At 41.4% G+C, this 16,836-nt stretch overlaps 1 protein-coding gene across 28 annotated transcripts in view; it reads right to left on the reverse strand.

Annotated features, from left to right (window-relative positions):
- The window catches only part of LOC109990510 (protocadherin alpha-C2), a 196,522-nt gene that overhangs the window by 44,834 nt on the left and 134,852 nt on the right, over positions 1-16,836 (reverse strand). Inside the window, exon 1 of one of the 28 annotated variants that reach the window (XM_029279069.2) lies at positions 10,863-13,350. The exons of 24 other annotated variants lie outside the window; for them this stretch is intronic. In XM_029279069.2, coding sequence (XP_029134902.2) covers positions 10,863-13,232 — 2,370 coding nt within the window. In that variant the 5' untranslated portion in view covers positions 13,233-13,350. Of the gene's footprint in view, positions 1-288; positions 2,796-3,862; positions 5,994-7,477; positions 9,967-10,862; positions 13,351-16,836 lie in introns of those variants that run through there. 3 more of the 28 variants (XM_065958478.1, XM_065958489.1, XM_029279064.2) reach the window with 3 other exon arrangements.

Raw genomic sequence — 16,836 nt, forward strand, 5'->3', positions numbered from 1 at the left:
TGAAAAAGGGCTAAAAGTATGATAAAATGTTTGTGTAAAAACACAGATCCTCGAATAATCCCAGTCTGTGGTTGTTCTTTAAAGTTATTCTCTTACTGTGTCTACAGGAGTTATGCATTTTGAGCCAGTGATAGTGTTTTGTTTGCTTAATTGTATTGTTTGATTGAAGTTCCACATATGTACATGTGTTTATATTGATTATTTTAAATCTTGAGTCATGCTTGAAGTCAGGGTACTTATTTTACGTTTTGACAATAGCAAAGGAAGAATTCATCTGAAGTTGCCTACCTTTTCTTTGTTAGGCAAAGTCTGAGTTCTGGTAAAAGTGTCTCCTCCATTTATACTGATCAGTTCAGCATCTGCAGGTGGAAACGGTGCGGGGAAAACCACTACGTCACTCTTGAGTGTGTCTGAGCTGAAACACACGTCATACTGCTGAGTAGCTTTGGAGTAAGACCAGCTCCCGTCAGGGTGGGTGGTGATCATTGGAGCTCCGTACCTGCTGAAACTGCCGTCTGTCCTGTGACATTTGACAGCTATTAAAGTGATGAGGCTGAGCAGGAAGATGGCTGACACCGACACTATGGCGATGAGCAGATACAGGTTTAAATCAGAGAAGCTCTCCTCCTTTATGGTCACATGTCTGAACTGAGTGTGGATGTCAGCATTGCTTTCAACCACCACCACATCAATAGACACAGTAGCTGACAGGGAGGGTTCTCCATTATCAGAGACCAGCACCACCAAGGGGTGAGTTTTCAGGTCATTGTCACTCATTCTCCTCTTAGTCCTGATCTCTCCGGTGCTGGTTCCGATCCGGAAGAGATTATTTCCTTTGGGCTCAGAGAGGTGATAAGAGAGCAGCGCGTTGTATCCAGAGTCTGCGTCTACAGCCCTGATCTTTGCCACAAAGTATCCCGCTTCAGCAGAATAGGGGATGCTCTCACTGTTGACGGAGCCGTGCTCAGAATAGGGCGCGAGAATAGTTGGATTATTGTCATTTTCATCCAGGATCAAAACATTCACAGTCACGTTGCTGCTGAGCGGAGGAACACCAGAGTCTGTGGCCTGAACTTTAAACTGAAACGTTTTAAACTCTTCATAGTTAAATGACTGCAGGCTGACTATATCTCCAGTCTCTGAGTTGATGTTTACAACAGAGGTTATAGGAATAGATCTTGGATAACTTTCCAACAATTTATAAGTCAGTTTTGCATTATTCTCTAAATCAGGATCAAAAGCACTTATGGTATAAATAACTGAGCCAGTAGGACTGTTTTCTTTCATATAAATATTAACAGAAGGCTCCATGAAACGAGGAGCATTATCATTAACATCAGAAACTTGAACAGTAATGACCCTGACACTGGACAGAGGAGGACTCCCTTCATCTGTGGCTGTAATGGTGACATTGTAAAGAGAGGTGTTTTCTCTGTCTAGGGGTCCATCTACTACTAATGAATAGTCGTTTTTGTAGTTGGACTTGAGTTTGAAGGGAACAGAGCCCACCACCTTACAGTTAGTCACACCATTGTTTCCTCCATCTTTATCACTCACTGTAACCAAAGCAACGATGGTCCCTAACTCTGAGTCTTCTTTTACTGGCGTCATGAGTGACGTCACAGATATTTCAGGAGCATTGTCATTAACATCAATTATTTCTATCAGCAGTTTAGCATGTGCACTTCGGGGAGAGGTGCCTTGATCCTTTGCTTGAACTCTAACCTCATAAGCAGGTGTTTCTTCATAATCCAATGTTCCCCTCACAGTTATTTCTCCTGTTTCCGAATTTATATCAAAAGTGCTTGATCGATCTGTATTTCCTCGTTTTATTAAGGAATACACTAGTTTACCATTCATTCCCTCATCTAAGTCTGTTGCATTTAACATTATTACCACTGTGCCACGTGCAGCGTTTTCCTGGACGCTCACTTTATAAAGAGTTTTGCTAAATGTTGGTATATTATCATTGACATCCAAAATATTTACATGTATTTGTAATGACCCTGATCTAGGAGGATTCCCTCCATCTACAGCGGTCAAGAGGAGTGTGAGCACCGCCTGTTTCTCTCGATCTAAAGCTTTCTGCAGCACTAACTCAGCAGACACTTCGTGTTCTCCTCCGCTCTGCACATCGAGTGAGAAATATTCATTTTGGCTCAGCTTGTAGCTCTTCACTGAGTTGCTGCCAATGTCTGCATCGTCTGCTATTGGGAGGAGATATCGTTCTCCCGTCAACGATGACTCGGAAATATTTAATGAATATGAGCTTTCAATAAAAGCAGGTGAATTGTCGTTTATGTCTAAAACATTAATCTCTATGCGGTGTGCAGTCATTGGATCGTTTAAAACGGCTTGTATTTTTAACGAGCATTTTACCACATTGGGACAAAGCTCTTCTCTGTCTATTCTTTCGTCAACAAAGAGGTTCCCGGTCCGCAAATTCACGTCAAAGTATTTCTTACTGTAACTTGACACAATACGTAGATCCCTGGTCTCTAGTTCCGGTACATTGAGGTTTAAATCCTTCGCAATATTCCCCACCACGGTGCCTTTGTTCACCTCCTCGGAAATCGAGTAAGACAATTGCGAAGCAGAGCAGTCACAAAGACAAAGCAGCACAACAATGCGAGTCCACAAGTATTCCGATCGTCCTCGAATATTCATTGTTGAAGCCACAAAAGAAATGATCACAAACGGTCATTTATCCTTAGTGTAGATGTTTCCGTCCAAATGAACAATATTCTGGGAAAGCTCCGGCCCTTCTCGTTACAGCGGCTTCCGCGAGTGTACTAAAGGCCGATGACGATTTATTTTTTTCTCATACAGGGAGGTGGAGTTAAGGACGAACTATCATCCCGACTTCTACGGTCTCCTGCGACATCATGTGGTGAATAGTGGGTAAGAAAATGCAGTTGAGCATCCCACACAGTCAAAGAAGTTGTAAAAATTAGAAACAACCAATCAAATTGATCACATTTGTCATTCATGTATATATGTAGAGCATGAAGACTCAATTAAAGGAAATTCTAAATATTTTAGTCATTGCATGAGCTAATGTGTAAAGTAAAATATCGAGAAATAAAATAATGTTGACTTTCTTTCTCAAGTGCCCTTTAGTAAAAAATATTTTTTTCTTGAGAAACTAGTAGGAGTAATAGAATTGTTCAGAAATCCCATAATTGAACACTTAGTCAAACACCACAGACAGCCATTTTCACTTCAGGCAACTTCGGAAACACATTCCAAATGAAAGATCACAGCAACAAGAGAACATCTTCATATACCCAAAGTGTTACATTTAGCACCAACATGACCATTGTTTCAGTTTAGGTTCATAACGAAGTATAGCATTTCAACAAATGCTTTCCAAATGCATAAAATCAATAGATTTTACATGGAAGTGTCGCAAATAGAAAGTTCAGCACCATGGATAGCTCTTCCCAAATACTTGCATTCAAACTTGTCCTATAGCCAACAACACCATGTAACTATTAACAAAAACATAGTAACCTTTTGTCTTTTGATGAAGACCACTTCAGGAAGACAATAAAGCGGTACAAATTGAAAAAAGGGCTAAAAGTATGATAAAATGTTTGTGTAAAAACACATCTTCAAATGATCCCAGTCTGTGGTTATTCTTTAAAGTTATTCTCTTACTGTGTCTACAGGGGTTATGCATTTTGAGCCAGTGATAGTGTTTTGTTTTCTTAATTTTATTGCTTGATTGCAGGTCCACATATGTACATGTGTTTATATTGATTATTTTAAATCTTAAGTCATGCTTGAAGTCAGGGTACTTGTTACATGTTTTGACAATAGCAAAGTAAGGAGTTGCAAGAATTCATCTGAAGTGGCCTACCTTTTCTTTGTTAGGTAAAGTCTGAGTTCTGGTAAATGTGTCTCCTCCGTTTATACTGATCAGTTCAGCATCTGCAGGTGGAAACGGTGCGGGGAAAACCACTACGTCACTCTTGAGTGTGTCTGAGCTGAAACACACGTCATACTGCTGAGTAGCTTTGGAGTAAGACCAGCTCCCGTCAGGGTGGGTGGTGATCATTGGGGCTCCGTACCTGCTGAAACTGCCGTCTGTCCTGTGACATTTGACAGCTATTAAAGTGATGAGGCTGAGCAGGAAGATGGCTGACACCGACACAATGGCGATGAGCAGATACAGGTTTAAATCAGAGAAGCTCTCCTCCTTTATGGTCACATGTCTGAACTGAGTGTGGATGTCAGCATTGCTTTCAACCACCACCACATCAATAGACACAGTAGCTGACAGGGAGGGTTCTCCATTATCAGAGACCAGCACCACCAAGGGGTGAGTTTTCAGGTCATTGTCACTCATTCTCCTCTTAGTCCTGATCTCTCCGGTGCTGGTTCCGATCCGGAAGAGATTGTTTCCTTTGGGCTCAGAGAGGTGATAAGAGAGCAGCGCGTTGTATCCAGAGTCTGCGTCTACAGCCCTGATCTTTGCCACAAAGTATCCCGCTTCAGCAGAATAGGGGATGCTCTCACTGTTGACGGAGCCGTGCTCAGAATAGGGCGCGAGAATAGTTGGATTATTGTCATTCTCATCCATGATCAAAACATTCACAGTCACGTTGCTGCTGAGCGGAGGAACACCAGAGTCTGTGGCCTGAACTTTAAACTGAAACGTTTTTAACTCCTCATAGTTAAACGACTGCAGACTGACTATATCTCCAGTCTCTGAGTTGATGTTTACAACAGAGGTTATAGGAATAGATATTGGATAACTTTCCAACAATTTATAAGTCAGTTTTGCATTATTCTCTAAATCAGGATCAAAAGCACTTATGGTATAAATAACTGAGCCAGTAGGACTGTTTTCTTTCATATAAATATTAACAGAAGGCTCCATGAAACGAGGAGCGTTATCATTAACATCAGAAACTTGAACAGTAATGACCCTGACACTGGACAGAGGAGGACTCCCTTCATCTGTGGCTGTAATGGTGACATTGTAATGAGAGGTGTTTTCTCTGTCTAGGGGTCCATCTACTACTAATGAATAGTCGTTTTTGTAGTTGGACTTGAGTTTGAAGGGAACAGAGCCCACCACCTTACAGTTAGTCACACCATTGTGTCCTCCATCTTTATCACTCACTGTAACCAAAGCAACGATGGTCCCTAACTCTGCGTCTTCTTTTACTGGTGTCATGAGTGACGTCACAGAAATTTCAGGAGCATTGTCATTAACATCAATTATTTCTATCAGCAGTTTAGCATGTGCACTTCGGGGAGAGGTGCCTTGATCCTTCGCTTGAACTCTAACCTCATAAGCAGGTGTTTCTTCATAATCTAATGTTCCTTTTACAGTTATTTCTCCTGTTTCTGGATTAATATTAAACGTCTGAGAAGGATCTGTATTGCGTTGCTTTATCAACGAATACGTGATCCTACTGTTTATTCCATCGTCCATATCCGTTGCATTTAATTTCATAACCACTTGTCCTTTTTCGGTATTTTCACGCACACGGACTTTATACAGCGATTTACTGAACATTGGCGTATTATCATTGACATCCAATACGTTTACATTTATCTGTAATGTACCCGATCTAGCAGGCTTTCCTCCATCTACAGCAGTCAGAGTTAGTTTGATAACAGCCTGTTTCTCTCGATCTAAAGCTTTCTGCAGCACTAACTCAGCAGACACTTCGTGTTCTCCTCCGCTCTGCACATCGAGTGAGAAATATTCATTTTGGCTCAGCTTGTAGCTCTTTACTGAGTTGCTGCCCATGTCTGCATCTTCTGCTAACAATAGAAGATAGCGTTCTCCCGGGGACATTGATTCTGAGATGTTCAGTGAAAATGACTGCTCAAAGAATTCTGGCGAGTTGTCATTTAAGTCTAAAATGTTGACGTCAATACGATGTGCAGCCATTGGATTGCTTAAAACAGCCTGTACTCTTAGGGTACACTGTGCCGTGTTCGGACATAGCTCCTCTCTGTCTATTCTGTCGTCTACGATGAGGTCCCCGGTCCGCAAATTGACGTTAAAATAGTTCTTACTGTAACTCGAAGCAATACGTAGATCCCGGGATTCTAGGTCTTTAACATTCAAGTTTATATCCTTTGCGATATTCCCGATCACAGTGCCTTTCTTTACCTCCTCAGATATGGAGTAGGATATCTGTGAGGCAGAGCTGCCACAAAGACAAAGCAACGCAACAATGAAAATCCAGACATATTCCTTTTGTCGTCGCACATGCATCCTTGGTTCAAAGAAAGACCTGAAACGAGTCAATCATAAATCCCTGTAGAGGCTATTCCTTCTAAAGCAAAAAACGATGTCTGAGCTCAAGCCTCTCTCGTCACAACCATCTAATGCGTAGAAGGAAATAATGGCCGGTGACAATTATTTGTATCCACCCATTGAGGAGGAGTTTCGGACACAAAGACGCACTGCTATCGATGGTCTCCAGTGACATCTAGTGGAGAATGATTGGTATAGTCAAGTTTTACCTTCTCATATAATTTGATATAAATGCACGATGGAGTCATGCACAAACAGGAAATCCATTTATAAGCTGAGAAAATACAAAAATTCCACCATGTATGGACTTTTGATACTAAAGGTTTTTATTTAAACTTGATGCTAAATATAAAGAGTGAATCAACCATCCTCAGGCTTAACCTTCCAAAGACAATTAAGACCATAATAGTTAAAATACGGTACTGTAACGAGCTAAAAACAAAGATCAAATTACAACTGTAATTAAAATCTAAAATTATGTATTTTTCCTAAACCTTGCCATTCATTATATCTGTTATACATTAAAAGATGATCATCACATATACATCCAAAGTAGATTCTTTTGTGCTCTTGTCTCCAGCACCATGGAGAGCGCCATTGCATGCAATTTGAAGTATCGGCTGTTTTATAATGTTAAAAAAAGCAGAATAGTAAATGATCTATGAAAGCAGAATAGTAAATGATCTATGGACCTCAGTTTATCACCACAGCGAGCTGTTTTCCAATACAATTTAAGGAACGCTGAGGTCATGTGAATGAGATTTTTCCAGTGGACATACAGCGGGGTGTTGGCTTGGCGGCATAGTAACATTGAGTCTGAGTAGCTTACTGCTAAAAACATTTTCAGTACCATGTTCATTGCTTTTTGAATTCAGGCAATGTGGTCCCTAAGTCAACCGTTCTACTCAAAATAGGTGTGTGACTTGTGTTCTCTGTACTTCACCACATTGCTCTCTAAGACTGTAGTACAGCTTCGCTGATTATTTATGGTGCTCAAACTTTACATAAAACAGTATACAGTTTTCGTCTGTGCTGTTTTAATCAACAGCAAAATGCAACACAAGCTGAATAGAGTATGAGTTTGTTTTTACTTCAAGTGTTAATGAAGACATACGACCAGTTCCTTTTCTTGATATAAAACGAAAGTTCTCCCTCAATCTTTAAATAAAGCATTGATTGCATAGAATAGCCTACCTTTTCCGTGTTGGGTAAAGTCTGAGTTCTGGTAAAAGTGTCTCCTCCATTAATACTGATCAGTTCAGCATCTGCAGGTGGAAACGGTGCGGGGAAAACCACTACGTCACTCTTGAGTGTGTCTGAGCTGAAACACACGTCATACTGCTGAGTAGCTTTGGAGTAAGACCAGCTCCCGTCAGGGTGGGTGGTGATCATTGGAGCTCCGTACCTGCTGAAACTGCCGTCTGTCCTGTGACATTTGACAGCTATTAAAGTGATGAGGCTGAGCAGGAAGATGGCTGACACCGACACTATGGCGATGAGCAGATACAGGTTTAAATCAGAGAAGCTCTCCTCCTTTATGGTCACATGTCTGAACTGAGTGTGGATGTCAGCTGCGCTTTCTACCACCACCACATCAATAGACACAGTAGCTGACAGGGAGGGTTCTCCATTATCAGAGACCAGCACCACCAAGGGGTGAGTTTTCAGGTCATTGTCACTCATTCTCCTCTTAGTCCTGATCTCTCCGGTGCTGGTTCCGATCCGGAAGAGATTGTTTCCTTTGGGCTCAGAGAGGTGATAAGAGAGCAGCGCGTTGTATCCAGAGTCTGCGTCTACAGCCCTGATCTTTGCCACAAAGTATCCCGCTTCAGCAGAATAGGGGATGCTCTCACTGTTGACGGAGCCGTGCTCAGAATAGGGCGCGAGAATAGTTGGATTATTGTCATTTTCATCCAGGATCAAAACGTTCACAGTCACGTTGCTGCTGAGCGGAGGAACACCAGAGTCTGTGGCCTGAACTTTAAACTGAAACGTTTTAAACTCTTCATAGTTAAATGACTGCAGACTGACTATATCTCCAGTCTCTGAGTTGATGTTTACAAAAGATGAAGTTGGAATAGAGCTTGGATAACCATCCAACAATTTATAAGTCAGTTTTGCATTATTGTCCAAATCAGGATCAAAAGCACTTATGGTATAAATAACTGAGCCAGTAGGACTGTTTTCTTTCACATAAACATGAACCACTGGCTCCATGAAACGAGGAGCATTATCATTAACATCAGAAACTTGAACAGTAATGACCCTGACACTGGACAGAGGAGGACTCCCTTCATCTGTGGCTGTAATGGTGACATTGTAAAGAGAGGTGTTTTCTCTGTCTAGGGGTCCATCTACTACTAATGAATAGTCGTTTTTGTAGTTGGACTTGAGTTTGAAGGGAACAGAGCCCACCACCTTACAGTTAGTCACACCATTGTTTCCTCCATCTTTATCACTCACTGTAACCAAAGCAACGATGGCCCCTAACTCTGCGTCTTCTTTTACTGGTGTCATGAGTGACGTCACAGATATTTCAGGAGCATTGTCATTCACATCAATTATTTCTATCAGCAGTTTAGCATGTGCACTTCGGGGAGTGGGGCCTTGATCCTTCGCTTGAATTCTAACCTCATAAGCAGGTGTTTCTTCATAATCTAATGTTCCCTTCACAGTTATTTCTCCTGTTTCTGGATTTAGATCAAACATATTAGAAGGATCTGTATTGCGTTGTTTTAAAAATGAATATAGGATCTTACTGTTCATTCCCTCATCCAAATCTGTTGCATTCATTTTGATTATTTTTGCTCCGTAGTTGGAATTTTCTCGCACACGGACCTTATACAGTGATTTAGCGAAAATTGGTGTGTTATCATTCGCATCTATTACATTTATGTTTATCTGCAATGTTCCCGATCTAGCAGGTTTCCCTCCATCTACAGCAGTCAGAATAAGTTTAATAACAGCCTGTTTCTCTCGATCTAAAGCTTTCTGCAGCACTAACTCAGCAGACACTTCGTGTTCTCCTCCGCTCTGCACATCAAGTGAGAAATATTCATTTTGGCTCAGCTTGTAGCTCTTCACTGAGTTGCTGCCTATGTCTGCATCTTCTGCAATCAGGAGGAGATATCGTTCTCCCGGTGACGTCGATTCAGAGATATTTAACGAATACGACTGCTCAATGAACTCCGGCGAGTTATCATTGATGTCTCCAACACTTATGTCAATGCGGTGTACACTCATAGGATTGCTCAAAACAGCCTGTATTCTTAGCGAGCATTGAGCCGTGTTCGGACAAAGCTCTTCTCTGTCTATTCTGTCGTCAACAAAGAGGTTCCCGGTTCGTAAATTCACATCAACATATTTCTTACTGTAACTCGAAACAATACGTAGATCCCTCGTCTCTGTATCTTGTAAATTCAGGTTAAGATCCTTTGCAATATTCCCCACCACGGTGCCTTTGTTCACCTCCTCAGATATGGAGTAAGATAATTGCGAAGCAGAGCAGTCACAAAGACAAAGCAGCGCAACGATGTGAATCCAAGCATATTCCTCATTTCCCATCTTTGTATCAAAGACACTGTATCCCGCTCCACATGTACTTCCAGTCAATGTATAGATCCGACATAAACAGGATTTCCCAGCGTCGGCAACAGCAACCGTTCTCCCCACAAGCCGAGAGTCTGAATACAGGGAGGGCCGATATCGACTTTACGTTATCCGTGCAGGGAGGAGTTTTACACAAAATGTTATAAACATAGCTGTGGTCTCCAGCGACATCGTGTGGTGGGTTTCAGTCAACTCATTATAAATGTTTAACAGTTACTGCCAGAAACTTGTAGTAAATTCAATTGTTTTGTATATATAATTACCATGATAGTTGTTATATTTTTGCTTTATGTAGAAAACGCTATTTGATATTATGATATCACATTATTCTTTACATGTCAAATCAGTTCATTTTTAAATGCAAATCTAAAAATTTATATGTACCCATTCAAGGCTTTTCAAAACCCATTGCGGTGTATGCAGAAAAAAACATTTTAGCTAATGTGACGCAAAATAAAAACTCTATTAAGTATTTATCAATGTCTAATAGTTAATTTTTCAAGCCGATTATTCCCATCTTGACCACTTTAGACCAAAAGTGAAATGGTTGACAACATAACGTTACAGAGAGCTCATAGAATCCAAAGGCTTTGTAGACTCATTTCAGCACCAAGGAGAGCGCTGCAAGAAACCCTCAAAGAGACAACGTACGGATATGATGCCAAGGGCTGACTCTATGAAGTTATCCAGCATATAATACACAAGATGTGGGGATGGTACTCTGTGTTCAAGTTGTTATAAAGGTTGTTGCGAACTTCCATCACCGATTGTAATGTTTATGGGCTATAAAATGTGCTCACATGAACAAGGTTAGCATTGTTGCCATAATACAACAAATAAGCTTTTCCTAAAATCTTTCATTGTTTTCACACTCTTTGTACTCGAATATAGCCCAAAATGTCTTATATCAATAATTGTAAATAATGGTCATTGTGAACTAAAAGCCATGAATTGATATATCAGCACATACCTTTTCCTTATTAGGCAAAGTCTGAGTTCTGGTAAAAGTGTCTCCTCCATTTATACTGATGAGTTCAGCATCTGCAGGTGGAAACGGTGCGGGGAAAACCACTACGTCACTCTTGAGTGTGTCTGAGCTGAAACACACGTCATACTGCTGAGTAGCTTTGGAGTAAGACCAGCTCCCGTCAGGGTGGGTGGTGATCATTGGGGCTCCGTACCTGCTGAAACTGCCATCTGTCCTGTGACATTTGACAGCTATTAAAGTGATGAGGCTGAGCAGGAAGATGGCTGACACCGACACTATGGCGATGAGCAGATACAGGTTTAAATCAGAGAAGCTCTCCTCCTTTATGGTCACATGTCTGAACTGAGTGTGGATGTCAGCTGTGCTTTCAACCACCACCACATCAATAGACACAGTAGCTGACAGGGAGGGTTCTCCATTATCAGAGACCAGCACCACCAAGGGGTGAGTTTTCAGGTCATTGTCACTCATTCTCCTCTTAGTCCTGATCTCTCCGGTGCTGGTTCCGATCCGGAAGAGATTGTTTCCTTTGGGCTCAGAGAGGTGATAAGAGAGCAGCGCGTTGTATCCAGAGTCTGTGTCTACAGCCCTGATCTTTGCCACAAAGTATCCCGCTTCAGCAGAATAGGGGATGCTCTCACTGTTGACGGAGCCGTGCTCAGAATAGGGCGCGAGAATAGTTGGATTATTGTCATTTTCATCTAGGATCAAAACATTCACAGTCACGTTGCTGCTGAGCGGAGGAACACCAGAGTCTGTGGCCTGAACTTTAAACTGAAACGTTTTAAACTCTTCATAGTTAAATGACTGCAGACTGACTATATCTCCAGTCTCTGAGTTGATGTTTACAAAAGATGAAGTTGGAATAGAGCTTGGATAACCATCCAACAATTTATAAGTCAGTTTTGCATTATTGTCCAAATCAGGATCAAAAGCACTTATGGTATAAATAACTGAGCCAGTAGGACTGTTTTCTTTCACATAAACATGAACCACTGGCTCCATGAAACGAGGAGCATTATCATTAACATCAGAAACTTGAACAGTAATGACCCTGACACTGGACAGAGGAGGACTCCCTTCATCTGTGGCTGTAATGGTGACATTATAAAGAGAAGTGTTTTCTCTGTCTAGGGGTCCATCTACTACTAATGAATAGTCGTTTTTGTAGTTGGACTTGAGTTTGAAGGGAACAGAGCCCACCACCTTACAGTTAGTCACACCATTGTTTCCTCCATCTTTATCACTCACTGTAACCAAAGCAACGATGGTCTCTAACTCTGCGTCTTCTTTTACTGGTGTCATGAGTGACGTCACAGAAATTTCAGGAGCATTGTCATTCAAATCAATTATTTCGATCAACAATTTAGCATGTGCACTTCGGGGAGTGGGGCCTTGATCTTTTGCTTGAACTCTAACCTCATAAGCAGGTGTTTCTTCATAATCCAATGTTCCCTTCACAGTTATTTCTCCTGTTTCGGAATTAAGATAAAACATGTCCGCGGGATCAATATTTCCTCGTTTGACCAATGAATACAGGATCTTACTGTTTAATCCCTCGTCTAAGTCTGTTGCATTCATTTTGATTATTATTGCACCGTAGTTGGAATTTTCTCGCACACGGACCTTATACAGTGATTTAGCGAAAATTGGTGTGTTATCATTAGCATCTATTACATTTATGTTTATCTGCAATGTTCCCGATCTAGCAGGTTTCCCTCCATCTACAGCAGTTAGAATGAGTTTGATAACAGCCTGTTTCTCTCGATCTAAAGCTTTCTGCAGCACTAACTCAGCAGACACTCCGTGTTCTCCTCCGCTCTGCACATCAAGTGAGAAATATTCATTTTGGCTCAGCTTGTAGCTCTTCACTGAGTTGCTGCCTATGTCTGCATCTTCCGCTACTGGGAGAAGATACCGTTCTCCCGGTGACATTGATTCAGAGATATTTAAGGAATACGACTGTTCAATAAAGTCTGGTGCGTTATCATTGGTGTCCAAAACTGTTATCTCAATGCGGTGTACACTCATAGGATTGCTCAAAACAGCCTGTATTCTTAGCGAGCATTGAGCCGTGTTCGGACAAAGCTCTTCTCTGTCTATTCTGTCGTCAACAAAGAGGTTTCCGGTTCGCAAATTCACATCAACATATTTCTTACTGTAACTCGAAACAATACGTAGATCCCTCGTCTCTGTATCTTGTAAATTCAGGTTAAGATCCTTTGCAATATTCCCCACCACGGTGCCTTTGTTCACCTCCTCAGATATGGAGTAAGATAATTGCGAAGCAGAGCAGTCACAAAGACAAAGCAGCGCAACGATGTGAATCCAAGCATATTCCTCATTTCCCATCTTTGTATCAAAGACACTGTATCCCGCTCCACATGTACTTCCAGTCAATGTATAGATCCGACATAAACAGGATTTCCCAGCGTCGGCAACAGCAACCGTTCTCCCCACAAGCCGAGAGTCTGAATACAGGGAGGGCCGATATCGACTTTACGTTATCCGTGCAGGGAGGAGTTTTACACAAAATGTTATAAACATAGCTGTGGTCTCCAGCGACATCGTGTGGTGGGTTTCAGTCAACTCATTATAAATGTTTTAACAGTTACTGCCAGAAACGTGTAGTAAATTCAATCGTTTTGTATATCTAATTACAATGATAGTTGTTATATTTTTGCTTTATGTAGAAAACGCTATTTGATATTATGATATCACATTATTCTTTACATGTCAAATCAGTTCATTTTTAAATGCAAATCTAAAAATTTACATGTACCCATTCAAGGCTTTTCAAAACCCATTGCGGTGTATGCAGAAAAAACATTTTAGCTAATGTGACGCAAAATAAAAACTCTATTAAGTATTTATCAATATCTAATAGTTAATTTGCCAAGCCGATTATTCCTATCTTGACCACTTTATACCAAAAGTGGAATGGTTGACAACATAATGTTACAGAGAGCTCATAAAATCCAAAGGCTTTGTAGACTCATTTCAGCACCAAGGAGAGCGCTGCAAGAAACCCTCAAAGAGACAACGTACGGATATGATGCCAAGGGCTGACTCTATGAAGTTATCCAGCATATAATACACAAGATGTGGGGATGGTACTCTGTTCAAGTTGTTACAAAGGTTGTTGCGAACTTCCATCACCGATTGTAATGTTTATGGGCTAGAAAATGTGCTCACATGAACAAGGTTAGCATTGTTGCCATAATACAACAAATAAGCTTTTCCTAAAATCTTTCATTGTTTTCACACTCTTTGTACTCGAGTATAGCCCAAAATGTCTTATATCAATAATTGTAAATAATGGTCATTGTGAACTAAAAGCCATGAATTGATATATCAGCACGTACCTTTTCCTTATTAGGCAAAGTCTGAGTTCTGGTAAAAGTGTCTCCTCCATTTATACTGATGAGTTCAGCATCTGCAGGTGGAAACGGTGCGGGGAAAACCACTACGTCACTCTTGAGTGTGTCTGAGCTGAAACACACGTCATACTGCTGAGTAGCTTTGGAGTAAGACCAGCTCCCGTCAGGGTGGGTGGTGATCATTGGGGCGCCGTACCTGCTGAAACTGCTGTCTGTCCTGTGACATTTGACAGCTATTAAAGTGATGAGGCTGAGCAGGAAGATGGCTGACACCGACACTATGGCGATGAGCAGATACAGGTTTAAATCAGAGAAGCTCTCCTCCTTTATGGTCACATGTCTGAACTGAGTGTGGATGTCAGCATTGCTTTCAACCACCACCACATCAATAGACACAGTAGCTGACAGGGAGGGTTCTCCATTATCAGAGACCAGAACCACCAAGGGGTGAGTTTTCAGGTCATTGTCACTCATTCTCCTCTTAGTCCTGATCTCTCCGGTGCTGGTTCCGATCCGGAAGAGATTGTTTCCTTTGGGCTCAGAGAGGTGATAAGAGAGCAGCGCGTTGTATCCAGAGTCTGCGTCTACAGCCCTGATCTTTGCCACAAAGTATCCCGCTTCAGCAGAATAGGGGATGCTCTCACTGTTGACGGAGCCGTGCTCAGAATAGGGCGCGAGGATAGTTGGATTATTGTCATTTTCATCCAGGATCAAAACATTCACAGTCACGTTGCTGCTGAGCGGAGGAACACCAGAGTCTGTGGCCTGAACTTTAAACTGAAACGTTTTTAACTCCTCATAGTTAAAAGACTGCAGGCTGACTATATCTCCAGTCTCTGAGTTGATGTTAATCATTGTCGAGAGCGGCAGTGAGTTACTGTTGTTATGGAACAATGAATAGCTCATCTGACCATTTTGACTGATGTCAGCATCAGTTGCTGTAACTGTTTTTATAACTTCTCCTACTGGACTGTTTTCTTTCACAAAGACATTGATAATATTTTCTGTGAAAAGAGGTTTGTTATCATTTACATCTGAGATGTGAACATTAATAACGCTGGTGCTTGAGAGAGGTGGGCTGCCCTCATCTGTAGCAGTGATGCTGATATTATATTGAGATGTTCTCTCTCTGTCAAGAGGACCGTCCACCACTAGAGAATAGTAATTCTTATAATTTGACTCCAACTTAAATGGGACATCATTGGAGATTTTACAGTTTACCATCCCATTTTTTCCTCCGTCTTTGTCAAACACTGAAACAAGTGCAATGGCGGTGCCAATGGAGGCGTCTTCTCTTACTGTGTTTAACAATGATGTAACTGTGATTTCAGGGGCATTGTCATTTACGTCCAAAACTTCAATCAATAATTTAGCATGTGAAGTAAGAGGAGAAGCAGCTCCATCACTGGCCTGTACTCTGATCTCAAAAGCATTGTTCTCTTCAAAGTCGATATTTTCTTTATTCGTTACAGTGCCAGTATTTTCATCTATAAGAAATAAATCAGTTTGCTTACCCTGGTCTATTTCAATGAAAGAATATGATACTTTACCGTTCAGGCCTGCGTCTAAATCAGTAGCGTTCAGGGTTATTACTGATGTTCCAATCTTACCGTTTTCGTAAATGCTTGCTTTGTAAAGTGTTTGGCTAAAAACTGGAGGATTGTCATTACTATCTAAAACATTGATTAATATATTCGTACTTCCAGATTTTGCAGGAGTTCCTCCATCAATGGCAGTCAATGTGAGACGAATCACAGATTGTTTTTCTCTGTCCAAAGCTTTCTGGAGCAGTAATTCGGGAGTTCCACTCTCTCCTTTTTGTACAGCAAGAGAGAAGTATTCATTCTGACTAAGCTTGTAGGTATTAACTGTATTTTTGCCCACGTCTGCATCATGAGCTCGTTTCAATAAAAACTTTGCTCCGGCTGCTGTGATCTCTGTTACGTTAATAACTTGTGACGTGCTTCGAAATAACGGGGAGTTATCATTTACATCGACGACTATTATTTCAATCCGGTACAGTTTTAACGGGTTATTGATAACTGCTTCTACACTAAGAGAACATTTGGGTTCGTCTCCGCAGAGTTCCTCTCGATCTATTCTCTCATTAACATACAGGACACCAGTCTTTAGGTTTACCTCGAAGTATTTAGTCTTTGATCCAGCAACGATCTGAAACATGCGGGACTCCAAATCCTGCACATTGATGTTCAGATCTTTGGCGATATTTCCAACAACAGTCCCCAGGTTTACCTCCTCTGAGACGGAGTAAGAGAGCTGCCCAGACACCGAGTCCCAGTAACAATCCAGCAGCACGACCAAGAGATATATCCACACAGAGCTCGTTCTGCTCTGAAAAATCATTATTCCACACATTGGGAACAAGCATGTAGGATACACGACTGGGTACGTTACAACAACCAAGAGGTACAGATCACAGAAGAAATAGTCCAAAGAAATAATTCGACATTTTGGCCAACGAACCAGACGACTGCTCTTTGTCGTCCTACCTCTCTTTGTAACAAAGCCCATCGACACATCATCCGCTGAATCTGGGAGGAGCCCTAAGCTTTAAA

This window comes from Labrus bergylta, chromosome 9, assembly GCF_963930695.1.
Source record: "Labrus bergylta chromosome 9, fLabBer1.1, whole genome shotgun sequence".
Taxonomy (NCBI): Eukaryota; Metazoa; Chordata; class Actinopteri; order Labriformes; family Labridae; genus Labrus; species Labrus bergylta.